The following is a 22,298-nucleotide window of genomic DNA, read 5'->3' on the forward strand; positions in this document are numbered from 1 at the left end:
TGCCCAACTGCATAAAGAATTAAAACCAGCCTTGTAATTGTCTGCAGGCACCACCCACAGAAGCTCTGAGAGGTTAGGTTTGGATTGCCTGTCCTTGGCATCGGGATGAGACCCTGACCAAGTCAGAGTGTGAAATGTTTCACCTGTTCCTTGTGGTGGGCATGCCAAAAGATAATCAAAGAATCCCAAGCTGTAAACTTAAGTTTTATTTAAGAACTAAGGTGACAAAATCAGAAAAATGTAACTTTGTGAACAAACAAGCACAGAGGCAGATTGAATAAATAAATGACTTTCAATCGAACCTCATCCTTTGTTAGGGATTTCCTTGTAAGCAGTGTTTGCTCCTGAGTCCTGTGACTTTCTGTGGCTTTCTGGGTTTGATGGACTTCATGTAGTTCCACAGTGGTTCTAGGGCAGCTTCCCCCTTCCTGTCACCTCTGATGCATATCTGTTTGGACCTGCTCTTGCTGAAGACTGTAAACTCCCCCTAGGTCCAGTGACTCCCAGGAAAGAGATATTTCCCTGCCCCTCACCTTCAGTAGAGCCCACCTGATCAAAGGGCAGCAGCTGGAATATGAAAATCAAAGTGCAGTCATCTGTAACACAATAGAGAGTGCTCTCCCACACCCTCCAGTAAACTGAGTACAAACAAATAACCCCTCTGGCACAGCTTCCTTCTGAAATAAGAGATTCTGGTTTCTGCCATTGAGATTATTCTGTTACAGCCACGCATTCTTTGCTCTTTGGTGATTAAAAGTCCATGAAAGAACTACAAATGTGTTACAAAAGAGTCTTGATGAATGAGGGCAGTAAGTAGTATTGCTTGTCTGAGGGACATCAAAATGTGCTTTCAGGTCAGAATAAGAGTTTTTGCTGAATGATTCCATTTTCACTACCTTTGGCCACAACATTCTGAGTATAAATTCTCTGATTAAGCAAAACCTTTTTTTTTTTTTTTTTTTTCCCAATGAGAAAGCATGACTTCACGAAAGAATTCACAGAGCTTTCTCCACGCTGCGGATGAAGGCGAGAGCCATGAATGGCACCATTTTAAGTAGGAATGATTCTGCCTCAAAGGAGACGGTAAGAATGATAATCCTTGAGTTACAAAAGCCCCAGGGTCCCAAGAGCCACTGAAGCACGTTGGAAGAGCTTTGATAATATTCACTGTTTGCTGGTCACTGCTCTGCTAGCACCACCTGGTTTTGGTGTTAGCTCTAACTTTTCTGTGCAGGAAAAGCATTCATGCATGATTTTCTCCTGTGATCATTATCCTAGAAAAACAGGATAGTCTGCTGTGTTATCATGCTCTGTAGGTCATTCTCATACTTCTTAACAGCTTCTTCACAAGTAATTGTGGTTTTGATTTCACTATTTTCTGTCCAGTTGAGCTATTATTGTGACTGTTTTCCAGGCTTTGGTGGTCACTAATGCTCTTCGTCCTGTGCCCTTCTCCAGCATGGCTAAGTCTAAACTGATACACTTTCCCTGACCTACACAGGACTAGTGTTGATTTTATGCACAGAGTTGTGGCGTAGGATCATTTCCCTTTTGGTGAATCACATTTTAGCCCCACAGGGTCTAGTATCCAGTGTGGCTTTTTAACAGAGACACCCTTTTACAGAGTAAGGTTTATACACACACACATTTGACTTTGTCCTGTCAATCATGTCTATGACACATGACAATAAGCATGGTTTCACTTTTCTACAGGATCCAAAATATAAATATGTGTTAGTTTTCACTTGTGGCTTCAGGTAAGATCAGTGCATGGCATTGCTTTGAAGTGTCTCCCTGTGCACAAGCAGGACTGCAAATGTATGGGTATATATGCATGTGTCTATGAGAGAGAGGATCTGTTTGTGATCACACCTATCACTGAGGTTGGACTCACATCACCTAACAGTGGCTGCCTGAAAGTCAGGTATCTAGTATAAGCAACCCACCCAGACTCCTAATGTGTGAAAATCTATGCTCCTCTAGAAGGGGATCCATCCAGTCTCACACACCCATCTTGGAAAAGAATGTGCTAAGCTTGGCAAGGTGTCTAGAGGGAGCCTGTAAGAGTCCCTTCGACTAGATTATTAGACAGCTAAATGAGACAAGTCCCGTCCGCCGTTCCAACAGGCAGCTGGGGATGACTTTCCTGCCTGGACCTCTTGTTTTCAGCTCTCCTTCTGACTTTTTGAAATACTTGCAGCTTTTTCACACATATTTTGTGTTGTTGAGGATTCACCACAAGGTGCAGTTTGTACTTCGCCATGTCCAATGACAGTGCAGAAATAGTCATTAAAGTTTCCTTTTATATCAAACCTGAACAGAGAGAAAAAGTCAGTTTTAGTTGCATTCCTGACCTAGCTGGGTGCAAGGTGGTCAGTATCACTTCCATGAAAGACAGAGTGGCACCTGTCCTTGCTTCTAAGCTATATTATTCAGTGGGATTAGGAGCTGCCTTGTTGGAGTCTCTCTCCCATTCTTCCCCAGACCTCAACAAAAGTATATGGGCTATGCTTTCCTATCCAGAGACCTTCCCCTTCATTGGTAGCCTCCACTCAATGGTGCTGATAGCACACCCTCTCTTGTCCCTGCCTTGTATATCCTTTCTTTCCCCACTGAACTCCATCTAGTCAGATTCCTCCTTCCCCACCAGAACTACCGCTGTGTCCTCTCTTGCCATACTGATGTGACATGCCTGTATTCCCATGTGACTTGCAGGCTCCCTTTGACTTATCACAGGAGTGTGCTGAGTCACCTGAATCGCAAGGAATGAGGTTCCTACAAATTGCTGTCCCTAATCTTGCTTGTACTAACCAACTCTGGTTTTGGTTTGTGGTTTTTTTCTTTTTACTGTTTCCAGTAAAACGTCATGTGATGCTTACTTGACTTTGCTATGTTCCACGTCGTTAATCCACTTCCACTTGTTCTCACTCTTAGAGTATCTAAGACCAAGTAAGTAGTAATTACTTTTTGATTGTGAGATAAGGTAATTCTAGAAAGGGAACAAACAATGATAATACATTAAAATCACATTTCCTTCACCAGAGTACACAGACAGTTTAGTGCTAAATAGCCAACACAGAAAAAACAGTGTGCATCCAGCCACACCATCTCTTTCCACAGCTTCAGAGGCTGAATTATTCCATTTTTATATAATCTCATATCTCTTCCTGGGGGTTTTTAGGAACAGATTAAATAGAATAATGCACTTTTGATACCGTTAAAGCTATACATTGTAGTCAGCCAGGTGTGACTTAATACCTGGAGACAATTTTCTATTCTGATTGTGAAGGGAAAGCCTTTTCAGTTTTTGTCAAAGCTATGGCTCTCACAAATAAGTGTCTGTTCAACTTGCTTGGTCTTGGGTGTGTGTGCTAAATCCTTTTAAAACATAAGTCAGCTGGGCAGAGAGTTTGCTTCTTCCCATGGGAGCATGCACAGGGAGAGGAGCTTCCAAATGCAAGACTTCAGGCACCAAGATGCATCTTACTGTGAAGGTGTTTGCTACCATACAGAGGTGCTTGGTGTATACGGCTAGCAGTAGATTATAGACCCCCAAAGACATCTAACATGAGAAGACACAAATGTAACCCATCAGCCTTTGTCATACAGGTCAAGCAACCCTAGAAGCAGCTCTATGAATTTAGATCTCACCAGTTCTTCCTTGTTGTCAATGATCACCAGGTCTGAATTCCTGTCAGTACATGCTTTACGGGAGGTGTTCCAGTCATTTTTTTTCTCTATTGGTAAAAATAAGTAGCATTTTTGTCCATTTTTTTTCCAGTTTTTGGGGCAGCCTGCAGGAGGGAAGAACAGGTGTTCACACTAATGAAGGGATCCCATTACAAAAGAAAGTTAAGAGAGTAAGTTACAGATAGAAAAGTACCTATGCGGTCCTGCTTATAATTTTCACTGGGCCACCAGGGACCCCTGTCAGTCTCTGTAGCAAATACCAGGCCAGGAGTCACTAGGCATGAGTCACAGAAGTAGAATCACAGATAACATTATTCAGCCTTTCAAATCTTTGTTCAAGAGATAAAGAGAAATGGTCAGGGCAAAGAGCAGCTTTCAGTTTTCAAATGTCTTATTTGCCTGCTGCAAAATATGGCAATAGTGATGCTGCTGAAAGAAAGAACACTTCTCTCCATTGCCAGACAGGGTACTGGGAGGAACACAGAGTGGGACCTGGAAAGGGTGATATGATTCAGGGGGACAGGGACTGCATGATATAGTTTTGTTATCCAGCAGCTGCTAAACAGCAAAACGGAATTGCACTTCATTAAGATATAAGAATGTAGGAGTATTTGAAAAGCAGTACACACACACTGATCCACCATGCTGACTACGATGCTGTGATACTGAAGGGATTGTTCACCTAGCCATGTGTCACATTAAAGTGCAAAGGAATTTGGCAGAAAATAAACCCCCTTGCTTTCCAGCTTGTCCTCAGATATCAGAGGGTCTGGTGGCGGCTGGGCTTAGATTCTGAGTGATGCTCAGTTTGGCTCTAGGAGTCCAGTCGTGTTCAGTATCAGTCTAGCAGCGCTTAAACAGCTCACACGGCTGGATAGATAATTGAACTGTCATGATTACGGAGTCCTGGCACTATCAGTCTAGCGGCACTCAATGAAACTATCACGGCTACATGTAGGAGTGTGCTCACATTCAAAAGAGCTCACATGGCTAGATTAATGATAGTGCAGTTTATTGGAGCAGCAACAGATACACAAGTTCCTTGTATTGTTGGTGATAAATTCGCTGTCTGCAAAGCACATGAAAGTTTAGATAAGAATAACACAGCCTGGCTATAAAGCACGCTAAGTTGTAAAAGCAACTCTATAGAGATTTCTGAGTCTCTCAAGGAGCACTTGGTGTAAATGAGTGTTTGAGTGTTACTCAAAGGTGCCCCTATGGGTGGGCGGGGGGGAAGAAAGGCTCAGCCCATTGACTGATCCCAGAAGTCTAAGATGGTCCGTGACTTATCATCACAGAATCACAGAATCACAGAATGGCAGGGGTTGGAAGGAACCTCTGGAGATCATCTAGTCCAACCCCCCCTGCTAAAGCAGGTTCACCTAGAGCAGGTTACACAGGATCTCATCCAGGTGGGTTTTGAATATCTCCCGGGAAGGAGACTCCACAACCTCCCTGGGCAGCCTGTTCCAGTGCTCTGTCACCCTCAGAGTAAAGAAGTTTTTTCCTCATGTTGAGGCAGAACTTCCTGTGCTCCTGTTTGTGCCTGTTGCCCCTTGTCCTGTCACTGGGCACCACTGAAAAGAGCCTGGCCCCATCCTTTAGATATTTATAAGTGTTGATAAGGTCCCCTCTCAGTCTTTTTTTCTCCAGGCTGAAGAGACCCAGGTCTCTCAGCCTTTCCTTGTAGGAGAGATGCTCCAGTCCCCTCATCATCTTTTTAGCCCTCCACTGGATTTTCTCCAGTAGTTCCCTGTTCCTTTTGAACTGGGGGGCCCAAAGCTGGACACAGTACTCCAGATGTGGCCTCACCAGGGCAGAGTAGAAGGGGAGAATAACTTCCCTTGACCTGCTGACCACACTCTTCTTAATGCACCCCAGGATACCATAGGCCTTCTTGGCCACAAGGGCACATTGCTGGCTCATGGTCAACTTTCTGTCCACCAGAACTCCCAGGTCCTTCTCTGCAGCGCTGCTCTCTAGCAGGTCAACCCCGAGCCTGAACTGGTGCGTGAGGTTATTCCTCCCCAGGTGTAGGACCCTACACTTGCCCTTACTGAACTTCATTAGGTTTCTCCCCGCCCAGCTCTCTAGCCTGTTGAGGTCTCGCTGAATGGCAGCACAGCCTTCTGGTGTGTCAGCCACTCCTCCCGGTTTAGTATCATCAGCAAACTTGCTGAGGGTGCATTCTGACCCTTCATCCAGGTCATTGATGAATATGTTGAACAGGACCAGACACAGTACTGACCCCTGGGGAACACTGCTAGTCACAGGCCTCCAACTAGACTCAGCACCACTGATCACAATTCTCTGAGCTCTGTCCTTCAGACAATTGCTGATCCACCTTACTATCCATTCATTTATCTCACACTTCCTAAGCTTACCTATGGGGATGTGGTGGGAGACAGTGTCAAAAGCTTTGCTAAAGTCGAGGTAGACAACATCCACTGCTTTCCCCTCATCCACCCAGCCCGTCATGCCACCATAGCAGGCTACCAGGTTGGTCAGGCATGATTTCCCCTTGGTGAAACCATGCTGACTACTCCTGATAATCTTCTTTTCCTCCACCTGTTTAGAGATAATATTCAGAATGAGCTGTTCCATCACGTTTTCAGGGATGGAGGTGAGGCTGACTGGTCTGTAGTTCCCTGGATCCTCCTTCTTGCCCTTTTTGAAGACTGGAGTGACATTGACTTTCCTCCAGTCCTCAGGCACCTCTCCTGTCCTCCATGATCAGTCAAAGATGACAGAGAGCAGCTTAGCAATAACATCTGCCAGCTCCTTCAGCACTCATGGATGCATCCCACTGGGGCCGATGGATTTGTGAGTGTCCGGTATAGCTAAGAGATCCCTAACCCAATCCTACTCAACCAAGGGGCACTATTGCTTCCTCCAGATTTCTTCTCCTGCTTCCAAGGTCTGGGATTCCTGAGGACCGGCTTTAGCAGTAAAGATTGAAGCAAAGAAGGCATTCAGTGACTCTCTCTTCCGTGTATCCTCAGTCACCAGGGCAGTCGCCTCATTCAGCAGGGGGCCCTCATTTTCCCTGGTCTTCCTTTTGCTACTGATGTACTTGAAGAATCTCTTCTTATTATTTTTGACGTCCTAGCCAGACTTAATTCCAAATGAGTCTTAGCATTCCTCGTTGCATTCCTGCAATATTCCTATATTCCTCCCAAGTGGCCAGTCCTGTTTTCCACATGCTGTAAACTTCCTTCTTCCCTTTGAGTATTTCCAGGAGCTCCTTGCTCATCCAAGCACACTTTCTGCCTCCTTTGCTCCCTTCCTTCCTCATAGGAGTGCATCGGTTTTGGGCTTGGAGGAAGTGGTGCTTGAATAGCAACCAGCTTTCTTGGGCCCCCCTACCTTCTAGAACCCTAGCCCATGGGACACCTCCCAGAAGGTCTCTCAAGTTGCTAAGGTTAGCTCTCTTGAAGTCCAGGGTTGCTATCCTACTGATTGCCCTGCTTCTTCCACACAGAATCCTGAGCTCCACCATCTTGTGGTCACTACAGCCAAGGCTACCCCCAAACTTCAGTCCTTCTTTATTTGTTAGTATGAGGTCCAGCAGTGCGCCTCTCCTCATTGGATCCTCCACCATCTGAGTCAAAAAGTTATCATCAATGTTTTTCAGGAACCTCTTGGACTGTGGGTGCTTGGCTGTGTAGCTTTCCTAGTAAATATCAGTGTGGTTGAAGTCCACCACAAGGACGAGGGCCTGTGATTGTGAGGCTGCTTCCAGCTGTCTGTAGAAGGCTTCATCTGCCTCCTCATTCTGATCAGGTGGCCTATAGTAAACACCCACAACAATGTCTGCCATCTTAGCCTGCCCCCTGGTTCTTACCCATAAACTCTCAACTCGCTCATCATCCCCCCCCGCTAGGTAGAGCTCAATACACTCCAGGTGCTCTCTCACATAAAGAGCAACTCCGTCACCTTGCCTAGTTGTCCTGTCTTTCCCAAAGAGTACATAGCCATCCATGACAGCATTCCAGTCTTGTGAGCTGTCCCACCATGTCTCAGTAATCACAATGATATCACAGCCCTTCGACTGCACACAGCTCTCCCTGTTTATTCCCCGTGCTGGCTGCCTTGGTGTATAAGCATTTCAGGAAGGGAGTTGAGCATACAGATTTCACCCTCGAGGGGTGGTAGGCCTTTTGGTACTCAGAAATACTAGTATGTTGCCCCACTACTACTAAGCTACTATCCCCAGGTGCCTCTCTGGCAGGCCCAGATACATCCCCATCCCCTTTCAAATGTAGTTGAAAGCTCTCTCAACGAGCTCTGCTAAGACACCATCATTGATGGTGCCTTCCCTAATGTCCTTCTCTCTTAAGCTATTTTTATACTATTTTTTACCTTTCAGGTGGAGCTTGAGTGACTCTTTATTACGATTGGTGTAAAATTCTCTCACTTTGCTTTTAAAGGTAGAGACTAAAGAAATTCAGGGCGCAGGCTCAGTGAGGGGTGGTCACACCTTGAAGCCGGGTAGCTTTTGGAATAGAGGTGTGTTTTGGTATTATAATGAGATTATAATGAGCAAAGTTCAACCAAAGGATGGTATTTTGTCAAAAAAATGACAAAGTGTTGGCCCAGGCTAGCAACTATGCAGCTTAACAGTTCCATGATACCATCAAGTTCCCATCCTGGCAGTGGTATCACAGAGCTGGCTGCAGTGATTTCACTCCACTCCACCCTCTGTGCTGTTTTCTCTTAGAGTAAGCATATCAAACTCCCCAGATGTTGCCAACACCCAAGGCTGCCTAGGGAACTTCTGTGGAATGGATTCCTTGCGTATCCACTGCACTGTGTTCTGTGTCTTTCCTTAATGTGTGAACAATTCTGTATCTTTAATATAAGTTTAATTTCCAAGTCACCTCCAGTAATTATCCCACACCATGGGCTTCTCTGCACTAACATGAACGAGTGATCAGTTCTTCCCTCTGAAACAGTAATGTAGTGCTGACCAAGCACTACTTTAAAAAAAGATGAAAATGTGAAAAGTCTCTGTCCTTGAGAGCTCTTCCCATGAATGTACAGGGTAAGTTTGTTTATTCCTGAGATGTCAGAGTTTTTCTTTGTTTTGCTTCTGAACAAGATCTAGACACGCTTTATCCCCCCGCCCCCCCCCCCCCCCCTTAAAAGGCAATCTAACAGGCTTCTGGAAACTGTATTTTGAATGACAGAGGATAACCTACCTAGTGCCTCTTCATTGACAGCATTTGGGTCAGGTGGGTTGCTTGCAGCTGGATAGTCTGGAAATAAGAATACAATTTCTGCTTTGAATGGCTGACCATTTTACCATAGACTGTCAGAGCTCTTTGACTCCCACCATCACCCCACAAAGAATGCCAATCCTCACCTTTTTGCTCCTCCATTGAAAAAAAACCCAAACTGTAGTACCATATTATGGAGCAGATTTCCAAAGAGCCTAACTCTGGAACTTAACAAAAAATGCTCTGTATATGTTCAGAGTGGCAGTAAATGTGGTGTACAGTGGTGTACAGTATATGTGTAACTATAGCAGTAAGAAGTAAGAGCTGTCTTTGAGACATCAGTGCTCAAGCCAACCTGTTCTTGGTTAAGCATGCTCCCACACAGCTTGGAACTGAGGTCACTGTCTGCTCCTACCCCAAACAACTGGGGCGAGATGTTCAGGCAGAGCACGCCTGTGCCCCAGCTGGAAGCTGGTCTAACAGTGTTGCTTCGCTGCACCAAAATGACACAACAGTGTGCATTTTTGGTTTTAAAGCAGATATACAGTCTGAAATAGACTTGGTCTTTGTCCTTCTTCTGATGCAGTGGCTGTGGGGGATTTGTGCTCCATAGGAGGCTTCCAACTCCCAGAAAAATAGACTGTGGAGGGAGGCTTACAAATTTATATTTCTTGTCTGATGACTAGCTAAACTGCATGGATTTATCACAGACAAGAAGGAAAAAGAGTTTTGAGAGGGTGAAGAAAGTAGATGAGGCCTCAGTTGAACTAGATTTGTACTTAGTTTACTAAAGAAGCTCCTGTGATTTTGTGTATTTTTCATGTTTTCTCGGGGCTTTGATTTTATCAGTTTAGAAACTCCCTCAAGAGTTTGTGTCCTATTGAAAGCATGGAGTTCAGGGATCACAAAATCACAGAATCACAGAATAGTAGGGGTTGGAAGGAACCTTTGGAGATCATGTAGTCCAACCCCCCTGCTAAAGCAGGTTCACCTAGAGCAGGTTACACAGGGTCTCATCCAGGTGGGTTTTGACTGTCTCCTGGGAAGGAGACTGCACAACATCCCTGGGTAGCCTGTTCCAGTGCTCTGTCACCCTCAGAGTAAAAAAGTTTTTCCTCACATTCAGACGGAACTTCCTGTGCTTCAGTTTGTGCCCATTGCCTCTTATCCTGTCACTAGGCACCACTGAAAATAGTCTGGCCTCATCCTCTTGACACTCATCCTTTAGATATTTATAAGCATTGGTAAGATCCCCTCTCAGCCTTCTCTCCGAGCTAAAGAGCCCCAGGTCTCTCATCCGTCCTTGTAGGAGAGATGCTCCAGTTCCCTAATCATCTTCGTAGACCTCCGCTGGACTCTCTCCAGTAGTTCCCTGTTCCTTTGAACTCCAGATTGGCCTCACCAGGGCGGAGTAGAGGGGGAGGATAACCTCCCTCGACCTGCTGGCCACGCTCTTCTTAATGCACCCCAGGATACCATTAGCCTTCTTGGCCACAAGGGCACATTGCTGGCTCATGGTCAACTTTCTGTCCACCAGAACTCCCAGGTCCTTCTCCACAGCGCTGCTCTCTAGCAGGTCAACCCCGAGCCTGAACTGGTGTGTGGAGTTATTCCTCCCCAAGTGCAGGACCCTACACTTGCCCTTATTGAACTTCATTAGGTTCCTCCCCACCCAGCTCTCCAGCCTGTCCAGATCTTGCTGAATGGCAGCACGAAGAAATAAAAAAGAATATTAATGGAAGAACTTTGTTTACAAGCAGTAAACTCAAAAATAAGATGAGGGAAAAGAAGTGGAGTGGCCGCTAGATTAGGTAACACCCAACCTCACCTGGACATCAAAAACTGGTAGTGAAAGGATGGATTACTAGCTCAACACATCCAAACTGCAACTATCAACAAGGAAGGTGGCAATCCTGAGCTCTTACTTTCCTTGAGGTAGATCCACTTCCCTAGTACCTATGGATCCTTACAGATGCAACAACCTATAGCGCAGTAGGAATGATACCTTGGAAGGGGTACAGCCCCCCACAATGTAGTCATAACTATGCTGACAAGAAGTAACTTGAGTTTGAGAGATGAGCAGCTCTGTTACAGACAATCCATTTTTGTCTTGTACTCACCTCTGGCAAAACCAGGTTATTTTCTCATAAATGTAGCATGTCTTCTTCCAGTACATTTTCTGTAGCCAAATTTTTGTTGACAAAAAACCTGAGGAAGATTTGTACCTTGACTGAATATCTTATTCCAATAAGATATTCATTTTTCAGAGAATGCTGCAGAATTTAATTATTTCCTCAAGAAACAAAAAATACTGGCAAGGCAAAAGTTTTCAGGAAAGGGAATAACTTTCCCTAGGCCCACTTTTGCCTGTTGTGAGAAACAACCTGACCAGCCTTTAACATGTGGGGAGTTTTTCTGTCAACTCCATCTCACAGAGTTCTTCATAGCCTAAATGAAGTATCCTTTAGCCCTATGATGATCATAAAGAGAATATAGAATTTTTTTTTTGTCTGCCAACTACAAATACCCCTAATGGCTGAAATATCCCCTCAACTACTACCTTAAATGATTGAGTAGCATACTTAACATTGGAATAACTAACATGTATACGCTTGTCTTATACAACATATCAGTTCTCCCCATGTATCTTGTTTCAGTTCTCTCTATAGACCATCAAGGTTTCACAAAACTTACTGCCAAAAATGTCCAGAAGAATTTCGAGGACCACCAGAGACTCCAAACTAGAGTACTGACAACTGAATCTCAGTGATAGCACCAAGTATTAATCAGGTCCTTCTATAAAGGTCCTCCTAAAGCTAGACAGTGAGTGATGAAAGGAAGTATGAAATAACAGTATTATTTTGCGAAATGGTTATACTTCCTTTCCCAGAAAACAGAGCCACTGGACCAAGTTCCTCTGTTCTGTAAATTTTCCTCAGGATTACCGGCATCTGAAGGGACCTAGGATTTTCTATGCTGTCCTCTCTTTCTTTATAACATTAGCTCTAATAAAGAGCATTTTAAATAATCCCTTACAAAGTCTGAGTGCCTTCTTTTTGCTGGGATTGTAATGAGCTGGCATCTCCTGGTGCAAAACTGTTGTCGAGCTACTCTTTTACAAATTGCTGAAGTATGAATTGTAAAAGCCACTACAGACTTCAAAACCACACTACCTACGACATCCTACTAATCTATATTTCTTTCCTGATAGCAAACAAGAACTAGACTTCTGGAGTTGTGGAAAAAAAAGTTTCACTGTACCACCTAAATGTATAGCTGGCAATGTATAATACTGTTTTTACATTTACAATTCAAAGATCAAAGTTGATCAATAGAAGTCTAATTTTGTAGTGATTAAATTGTATGATTTACCTGTTGCTTTTAGGGATTAACTCCCAATATATTGGCGCAGGTGAAGTTGAGTCTTAGATATCGCTATTAAAAAACCAACCAAACAAGGAAAGATGTATGTCTGAACATTTGAAAACAAAGGTTCTTAAAGCTCTGGTATATAGAATTACATCTAAATCTGTATACAGAGATACACATGATATATGATAGAATATTAAAACAGATAATCGTGGTGGAAATAATGAAGTTAAAGCTGAGGACTGAGAAGCTGAAGAAGCAGCCACATGTTTGGAAGAGGGGGAAACAGAATTTATTCTTCAGGAAAAGTTCTCAAAACCAGGGTACGAACAAATATCAGGGCCATTTCATTTTAGAAGATGAAGAAGCTGGGTTTTGCATATAGCTTGAGCCTGTGGGTGGAAGCTTGAAGTACTCTTGTAAAGATACTGTGAAGTCCTTAGTATATAATAGTACCAAATTCTGGTGCTAAAACTACCTAACATAATTTTAAAGCATTTACTTCTGTGAAAAATTAGAAATGAATGCATACTGGTATGCATTACAAAAATGAACACCACTCTTATTGATTCTCCTACTGGGTGGAAATCAATTTACAACACATAAATGGTGAGTCAAAATTTTCTTCTGGAATATTGTCACCTTTAACTCTGAATTCTGCCTGAGAGATTCAGACAGCAGCATTACTGAAAATAGTTCAAAAGCAATGAAACAAAAAACAATGCAACAATGTGTTATTTTCTAATTGGAGCAACAACACAAGTTTATCACGCTTCAGTCATAGGCTAATTTGGAACACTAAGGCTCTCTTTGCCTTTTACTGAATCCCTGGAGCAACAAGGCAGAAAAAAACAAACCAAGAAAAATCAGTTTGAAATTGTTTGGTTTTCATGCATATATGCTTTTATATGCATATATCTTGAGGCTGGATATCAGCTCCTGGTTTCAGAAAAGGGCAAAATTTAATTCATATGAAGGAGCATTTGAAACAAAGTCAAACCTTCCTGTTCTTGGAAGACCAGCTCATGAACTGCAAGGCCAATATTTTACTTACAAGCAGGTAAATTTTCTCCCAAGAAAAAAGAATATAATATGACACTATTATAAAAATCATAAAAATTTCTCGTCAAGTTCCCCTGAGTAAAATTCTTGTCATTTTCATGAACAGAAATGGAAAATGCCTTCTGGCCTGCAGAGCTCTTTTATGATACAGCAATATCAAGAGGTGACAGTTTAGTTTGTTTAAACAGGCTGTTTGTTAACAACAGTATACTCGGCAAAACAAAACCACGTGGAAAACTCCTATAAAATTACAACTTAGACCAGTCAAAATGGCAACAGTTTTCATTTGGAGTACAAGGGTGGGTGTCAAGAGGATGGGGCCAGGCGCATTTCAGTGGTGCCCAGTGACAGGACAAGGGGTAACAGCCACAAACTGGAGCACTGGAAGTTCTGCCTCAACATGAGGAAAAACTTCTTTACATTGAGGCTGACAGAGCACTGGAACAGGCTGCCCAGGGAGATTGTGGAGTCTCCTTCTCTGGAGACATTCAAAACCTGCCTGGATGCAGTCCTGTGCCACCTGCTCTAGGTGAACCTGCTTTAGCAGGGGGTTGGACTAGATGATCTCCAGAGGTCCTTTCCAAATCCTACCATTCTGTGTTCTGTGATTTTGTGATTTTGTGATTCTGTGATTCTGTGATTCTGTGTATGCTGCTAAAATGAAAAGCTAATTTGATTTTGTTTCTCAAGTTTGATCGAGATCTCAGGTTTCTCAGGAGTATTTTTTTCAGTTCACTGAGATAGTGCTGAATCCAACGAAGTAACTATAACTGAAGCCAGATCTGAATGAAACTCTAATGATGCCTCATTCAACTGATGATGTAAAGCTCTATTTAATGCTGGGAATTTCACCTTGTTTTGTGGTTTTGTTTGGGGGTTTTATGCCCTTTCTGTGCTATTGTACTTCTACAAAGGTCAGAGCACTATCAGACATCTGTCCTTTACTCTATGCCTTGGAAAAAAAAAAATCAATTAGCTCCCCCAACCTATTTTTTAGGTTCCATGGATCAAAGGTTATGGCATGTCTTCACAAAGAGTTTCTCCATGTGCACCTCTGAGTAGGTGCCAAACTCTGGGACTTCAGTGTGATAGATAGTGAAAACCTTTTAAGCTTGCCCAACTATGAAAGGATGAAATGAAACAACAAATATGAAATTTAAAAAAGATTCCTTGAAAATATTCAGAGGAAAGTACCACATAACTCTATTAAATTTTTATTTTTTTTTTTCTAATGGAGGTAAGAGTGCTTTCTTTCTAAAAAACAAATAATGTATCCTTTTTATGTAGTTCAAAGATTATTATGAACTCAGTGATATATATGCAAAAAGACACAGTATGAGGCTTTTATTCAAGTAAGGTGGAAACAAATTCCTTTGAGTTGTGACTTAGCTACCTCTTTCAAATGAGCTTTTATACATATTTATTTAAAGATTTTTGGTGTTATGGACATCTTGCTGACATGATACAAGATCATAGCCTTGAAATATTCTCATGGATAGCAATCATATCTTGACTTGTTTCTCCAAACATTTGTGCAATATATAATTTATTTCTTGAACATTGTCAGATTTTTAACTGGGTTCTGGCTTTTTTTCTTTTGGAATTTTAAACTTTCAAACCACTTGACTCTTTTATGGATTTCCTCTTAAGGCCACGGTTGGCTTTTAAAAACTACTGTCCTATGCCTTCAAACTAGCCTTCTGTTGCTACTTATTTTGGATGTCATGACTTAGATGTCAGTCAGTGAGTAAGAGTCACAAATTAATTGCAGGTATTACATTTTTAGCAGGACTTACACATGAATATCAGACACATCGCTAAGACCAGTAGGAGGATTATCACAGCAACCAATACAGCGACACATGTTCTGGAGCAACAGCTTTTGCCTACAGATAGACAGAAAAAATAAAGATTAGAGGAACAACTGGAAAAGGAACCCTTCGTCTTCATTCAAAGATGCCCTTTTCAGGCTCACACTGAGACAACTCTTTCAAGTTAGGCAAAGCCCTTCAGTGCTGTTCCTTGAGATATTTGTTCTTGTGATACATGCACTGTGGACACATTTTTTTCGCATCACAGACACTCAACCTGAACCCTTCTGCCATTGCCTAGAAAACTTTGTTAAATTCTAACAAATTTTGTTAAAGTTGAGCTAAACCACAACTAATTCTGTTCAGTGATTTTACTTTTCAGTTAAATATCTTCTAAATAACTGCACTTTCTGAAAAACAGCAGCATGTTTTTCCAGACAGCGACTGCTTCTAGCGGTGGTAATGCCTGATGTTTATAGTTGGTACCACAGAATGGTATGCAGAGAGGCTTTTGCTTGTACTTGCTCCTATAGCAACCAAGGTCACTGTTAAATCCTGCACCCCATGTTGGGGTCTCAGAAGTGAAAAAGAGTCGTAATGAAGTGAAAGGTCACACCTGCAGGGAGGACTGAACTGGACAGGTGACCCAAAACTGACCAACTAACTATTCCATCCCATATACATCATATTCAGTATAAAGGTGAGTGATCACGAAGGTCAAGCTCTCTTCTTCGATGGCCGACATCCGAGGAAGACTCTGTTCTGTCTTTGATCCTGATCCGTGCATTCCTGAATCCAGTGCCTGAGTCCAGCTCCTGCATCTGGTTCCTGTCTGCTGCCAAATCCAGCCTGGGACTGCCCCAGTGCCAGCCCTGCAGCATCAGTGGTGAGGTATTGTCATCGGGTGTGGGGGGGTGGGGTGGGAGGTGTTCGTACTGGTTTCATGTATATATGTATGAATTTTATTATTTTCTTAGCAATATTATTTATCTTTTCTTTCATTGTTATTGTTTCATTAAAGCTGTTTTAGTTTTCTTTTCCAACCGGTAAGTCTCTCTCCCTTGTTCTCTCTCCCTTCCCCTTCCAGGAGGGGAGAGGGGTTAATAGAGAGCGTCTGTCATTCGTTAGTGGCCAGCCCGGCTCTAACCCGTGACAATTCTGCTGCACTTGATAGTAGTTAAGTGCTCCCTGGCATCGTTATCTGTCCTCTCAAAATACTATGAAAGCAAAACCCAATCACCTATCAGATAAAGGTCCTGCCATGTTATACTCCTCAGTGAAGCAAGATTTTCAGAGGAGTTGAACTGTCTCCTCTTTCTGTTTTGACTATTGTTTGTGGACTTTTGTTCAGGATTTAATTCAAGGACATCCATGCAATATTCATTAGTCTGCCAACTCAGTGGGTACTGGCTGGGTGCTGTAGAGCACAAGCAGGTCCAAGAGGGGACAAATAATATGTTCAGTGACTGACTGGACTCATCAGGCACTGAAGAGTAAAGGAGAGCTTTCCACCTCCTCCTGCTTCACATATCTGCTAGAGTATTTACTTACCCCTTCTGCTATCTTTGAAGTTTATGGTGCCTGCATGACGACTAGGATCTGAAAAACAAATTCAGGTTTTTGCTGCTATTACCCCTGCTCTGTAAAGTAAATAGTTTTAGATAAATGAGGAAGCCATCCTGAATCTTTATCCTAGCTGAAGTCAATACGTAGTCTGGTCTGTCTGGTAACCTCATTTTTATGCCTACTTGTGCATTACTATCTGAATTACTGAAATACTAAGAAGCTGTCATGGTTACTATAGTATTAAACTAGACTGATTTTAAACCAGTCTTTGAAAGAAGAAGGCACTTAAGAAGTCTGTGCTGTCAGGTTTTCTGCCTGAGGAGGTTTGGTCAGGAAATGGTTGCACCCTGAAAACATGTTGATTGCACTAATCAACAAATCTATTTGATAGGTGCAAACTATCTACTGATACATTAGTCCATGTGGTTACCAACAAGACTGGGAAGGCTAGTGAGAAGTTTTAGTGGCAAAACGGAAGTTTGTAGGAAGGAAGTTGGTGACCAGGAATCCTAGGGTAGCAATTCCAGAAATGGTCTCAATACCCTATGCAGACTGGAGGGGGAAGTGAAAAGGTAGCATTTTAGCACCTGGCTGAGAAGATGGGGTAAGGATACAGATTTCTGATTCTTCAGGAATTTGGGACACATCTGGTGCAGTGTCCAAACACTCTGGGGGAATAGATTTCATCTTAACTATAAGGGAGTCAAGCTGCTGGGCATGACATCCAGGTTTTAAGTAACTTTTAAAATTAATAAGAGCAAGCTGGCAGGGACTGAAAGTTGTAACTTAAAATGAGGAAAGGAAAGGTGTCACGAGCTACAGAGCAGTTTAGGGTGATATTAGCATTATTTATGACTTCAAACTAGGAAGGAAAAGGAAAGATCAGAATGTAGAAACAGTCAGGCAGAAAATGCAAACATGTCATTTAAACAAAACGTTAAGAAGCAAACAACAGCTATGGCACCCCTGCTTCTACACATATACTAGAAGACTGAAAAATTAGATGGGAAGACTTGGAATGTCCCATCCTAGGCTAAAATACTCGGATGTCAAGTACCTGAAAATGAGTGGCTTCTGTCATCTGAGATACCCTCAGGTACCAGATAACTGCACAGATCTGGAAGATGCTACACAGGACTTCCAAAATTCTGTGGCCTTCCACATTTGCATACTGAAGCCAGACCAAATGTCCTGATGCTTCCCAGATGGCTCTGGACACCTGTGATTAGGTAACTGAACAGTATCCAAATATGCTACAAACATGAGGAAGCAGTTAAAAGGAAGAGAGTCTCATGATACTAGACTACATAAGGAAAAATAGAGTGATAATGGGTAAAAGAGGGGAACTGGAGGAAGGAGAGTGTTCTTGTTAAAAACAAGCTGAAAAGGGCTGCTAAGAGAGAATGAAATCCCTACAGGCAGAGCATGTATTATTGAAGGACAGCATCCTGGCAACACATGGCCAATACAAGGTACCTACTAAGAGTGATCTGGGAACAGGCAAAAGAAAGTTGACACAGCTATTAGAAGCAGATATTTGAATTTCCATAGCTGTAGACATTAAATGAAGAAAATAGAAAGTATCACAGACCCTGGGAGATCAAATATATATAAGAAAAAATAATTAGACAGAAAAGAACTTCAGAAGGAAAAGACTTCAAACATGGTTTTGAACACGTGTTTCAAACACATTGTGCATTCAAACACATCAAGAGAAGGTACGTTGCTGGAGATCTGTAGGCCAGTGGATGGTAGCCTATCCAGGAAGCATTCAGAAGATAAGGTCATAATAGAGAGGCTAAATTATTCCCTTCTGTCAGGATTAACTGAGTAAGAACTGGGTAGATTTTCCATTTCGGGGCAGTTCCTTGTGAGGAGCCACATGAACTGGAAGATGTATGGCCCAAATAAAAAAAATGGACATACTAACATATTCCAAGAGACATTAAGTGTTGAGATAGCTGGATTACTAATGCCATTTTATAATTCCACTCTTAAAGTGATCTTTGCATCTGGGGACTAGAAAGTGACAGATCTAGTGTGAGTTAAAAATAATAAAAAAAAAATTTCTAGAGGAGACCTGTCTGCTATCCTGACCAAGCATTCACCAAATCATTTAGGTTGGAAGTGACCTTTTCAGATCACCAAGTCCAACTTCCTTGTTCAAGCAATGTCGGCTAAAGCAGGTTGTCCAGGATCATGCACAGTCATGTTTTAAATACCTCCTAGGATGAAGACTCTAAACCCTCATGCATTAGGAATTATTCAGAAGAAAAATGAACAAAAATCAGGGATGCTTTGTCTGCCACATGGTTTTATAAATCCTTTATTTGCCTCTACCTTCAATGGTGCATGCAGTTCTACTACCCCTATTTCAAAAAACACGTAGGAAAAGGTTCAGAGAAGGGAAGCAGTAAATGATGGTGTAGATTAGGGTTCTGCACTATGGAAAAGAGATGACTAAGAAGAAACTATGTCAGATATATAAAATCCTGAGTGTCATGGAGACCTTGGATAGTGTTTGCTGCTTACTCTCTCTTTCAGGGAACATCAGCTGAAACTGATAGGAGGCCTGTTCAGAGTAAAAAAAATACAGCTGGTTCTTGGCGTGATGTTAAAAAGAACTGTGGATCCACTCATCAAAGGGTGTTACAGAAATCAGGGCTGCGTATAGAACCAAGGGGAGATTGGGCAAGTTTGTACAAGAGTAATCCACTGAGAGTATGTAAATAGAGATACATCTGTCTCAGGAAGTCCCTGAGTAGATGTCTGTGTGTGAAAGTACTACAGGAAGGTATCATATATGCCTACCCTCTTTTTACTAATTTCTAGTTGTTCACTTATGCCTCCTGTTGGAGACAGGAGGCTGGGCCAGGTGGCTTCTTGGTCTGGCCCAAAATATCCTTATGTTCCTATACCAGTGAAACCAACAAGTGTTTAGTTGCGTGTAATGCAACACATCAACTAACTGACCCCGGCTCTGGCTATGTAAAGCAGATAACTCTATCTTCCTGTCTCCCATGCAGTTTTATATCACTGCATTTTTAGAAAATAAGGAACAGCCTTTTCTCTTCTCATTGTTTAAATACATCTCAATTTAGCAGACATCTAAAGACTCACCGGACGATGTGTAGCTAGCTGCAGCATTTGTTTCTAGGGATTGCACTTTCACTTCTGCGTATGTAGAACCTAAAACCAAGCAAAAGTAACAGAGAACAGAGGAAGTTGAGAAACAACTTAAATGGAAGAAAAAAGACTGAAATTATGAGAAATGCTAAACACGTGACAGCAACTGATTTATGTGACTGTGTTTAACTCTGCCCAAATAGTATTTTTGTCCAGTGCGTTCACACCCTAGAGGACTTGCTATAGGCAGAAAAAGATCCAGTTTGTCTTCAGCACAGACAATAACAGAGGAGACTTGGGCACTTGCACGTGCATTTTAAATCTAAACAGGAGTGGGAAAAAAACCCTAAGGTTGTCTGATTGTCTTTTAGTCAGTTCATATCCATATGTTAGTGGTGAGAATGGCTACGATGTCAAAGCAAACCTGAAAACTGCAGATCATGCTGAATTTAAAGGGGTTAGTAGTTAATGATGAGATGGTGAGAAAAGTGAAAACTATTCTAACATCTGCAGATAATAAATACAAACGAGTGTGGAAGAAAGCATGTGGGGAAGGAAGGAAGGGCAGGGGCACATAAAAAGGGAGTAGAAAGTAAGAAATATGATGTTGCAATTTTATAAAACATTCAAAGTCATCCTGATAGGTAGCACTGAGCCACTTTTTTTCTATCAGTATACAGAGTTAATGTCTTCTACGAGTTTAAGTGCATTCTTCTGGCTTATGGAATTAATTTCATTCCTTTGTGAACACTGCATTTGATCTAGGGAATCCACTGTCAAAGAGAAAATAGCAAACTGGAGGAAAAAGAAAAGAAGGCAGAAGCCAGTGTTTGAGCACTATACTGTAAGATATGCATAATCACTGGGAAATACTGTGCATAAATTAAATGAACACATGGAAGAAAAGAAGTGATAGGGGTTTTCCAGAAAAACACAAGCAAAGAAATATAAAAGTGCTATTAAAACAGTATAAAAACTGTAAGTAGGAGTACACGGACTAAATTACAAGGGAAATGGAACTTTTAATTGGGTGGCGTGTGTGGGTGCCTGTTGATTTAGCCATGAAGTAATCTGTTGAAAGAGTGAAAAAACACTGTTTCTTGGGGCATTAGAAACTGCAGCCACCTGAAAATAAATGCCAAGGGATCACACTTCATGCAAAAGACAAGCACAGGATGGCAAGAAATAAAAACTGCTATTCATGTCAAACAGATAGTAAGGTTAAAAATAAAGGGAAGAAAAAAGAAAATGTAACACAGTGTATGAAGTCTGTTATTTTAGGATACAATTTTATGCAGATGTAGCAAAACCAGTGCAAAAGTTTATACAATAATTCTTAGCGCATTAAAGAAAGATAAATTTTAGGTTAGGATTCTGCAAAGTCATTTATACTTAATGAAATTAGATTTGTCCATGAAACATTTTTATGCTTGATTTATTAAAGAAGTAGTTTGTGCAGACAAAGCCAGGAGGAAAAAACCCTGAAGCAATGGCTACTATGCTCAGCAAGCAGAAATGAGTTGCACACTAGACTGCTTCAAACAACAGAAATATTAGGCACTCCTGATGGGTTTGCTGCAGGAATCAGTCTGCTGTGTGAGAACACACCTGGATCAGGACCAATTGATCTTCAACTGTGGAATAATCTGCTAAATTGATAGAAACTACTCTTAATAACATGTAAGAAACTCTCTGTCACACTTGCACCTTAACAAATGAAAAGCAGACCTTATAACAATCCCCCTTCTTTTGGCTAAAAATCTACATGCATACTCGACCTGTGCATTTTTCACAGCGCTGCCCCTCACATTTTCTTCATCCTCTTTGGAACTCTGGGGATCCATGGCACTCTTTCAAAATATGGGGGAGGGAGGCTGAAGAATACAAAGAAAGCTCAGTGCAGATCACTTGACCTACCTTGGATGTCAGTGACCTTTTGTAGTCTGGGTCTGGTTGATTCAATCAGGTTCAAGTCAGCGTAAATGAGATTTTCTGACATTCTTGCTCCCCCTTCTCCCTTTTTCCTCTCACTGCTGTTTTTAAAATTGCACTCTGGACTGAGAATGACTCATAGTTCCCTCCCCACTCTAGCCTTCAGGAGGAAGTTCTTTTTTCTTTCTCTCATACAGAGATTATGAGAACAGAAGCCTATATCAATTTGATCTTTTGACAGTTGTGTGTTACATGTAAGGTTGGGGGCTCAATGTGGTCAGCTTTGTCGAGAAGTGGTTCTGGCATTAGTAGTATTGTGAGTTGCCAATTATTTTTTTAATTTTTTTTTTAAGGTTGGAAAAAACATCTAAGATCATCAAGTCTGATCATCAAACCACCACCAACACGCCAAATAAACCATGTCCCAAAGCACCACATCTACATGTTTTCTGAACACCTGCAGGGACAGTGACTCCACCACTTCCCTGGGCAGCCTGTTCCAATGCTTGACCACTCTTTCAGC

The 22,298-nt window shown here is 42.0% G+C and overlaps 1 protein-coding gene across 1 annotated transcript; it reads right to left on the reverse strand.

The window, feature by feature from the left end:
* Window positions 1–1,739: 1,739 nt before the first annotated feature.
* Window positions 1,740–21,842, reverse strand: LOC147416300 (C-type lectin domain family 5 member A-like). Its single transcript, XM_086465627.1, has 8 exons — window positions 21,761–21,842; window positions 19,838–19,906; window positions 15,137–15,226; window positions 8,892–8,948; window positions 3,884–3,964; window positions 3,652–3,794; window positions 2,880–2,989; window positions 1,740–2,313 (listed from the first exon to the last, which is right to left on the reverse strand). Exons 1-8 carry the CDS (start codon window positions 21,840–21,842, stop codon window positions 2,166–2,168), a joined length of 780 nt encoding a protein of 259 aa, XP_086321753.1. The 3' UTR covers window positions 1,740–2,165.
* Between the last annotated feature and the right edge of the window lie 456 nt (window positions 21,843–22,298).

Source organism: Leptosomus discolor, chromosome 1 (assembly GCF_034619465.1).
Source record: "Leptosomus discolor isolate bLepDis1 chromosome 1, bLepDis1.hap2, whole genome shotgun sequence".
NCBI lineage: Eukaryota > Metazoa > Chordata > Aves > Leptosomiformes > Leptosomidae > Leptosomus > Leptosomus discolor.

What these genes read in the sequence shown, in the direction of transcription:
- LOC147416300 (XM_086465627.1), bottom strand. Translation starts at nt 21,842, where the DNA reads ATGTCAGAAAATCTCATTTACGCTGACTTGAACCTGATTGAATCAACC. An exon ending in AGCTAGCTACACATCGTCCG is followed by an intron (nt 15,227 to 19,837) that starts GTGAGTCTTTAG and finishes GTCTATCTGTAG; the next exon opens with GCAAAAGCTGTTGCTCCAGA. An exon ending in GATGTGTCTGATATTCATGT is followed by an intron (nt 8,949 to 15,136) that starts GTAAGTCCTGCT and finishes TCTTATTTCCAG; the next exon opens with ACTATCCAGCTGCAAGCAAC.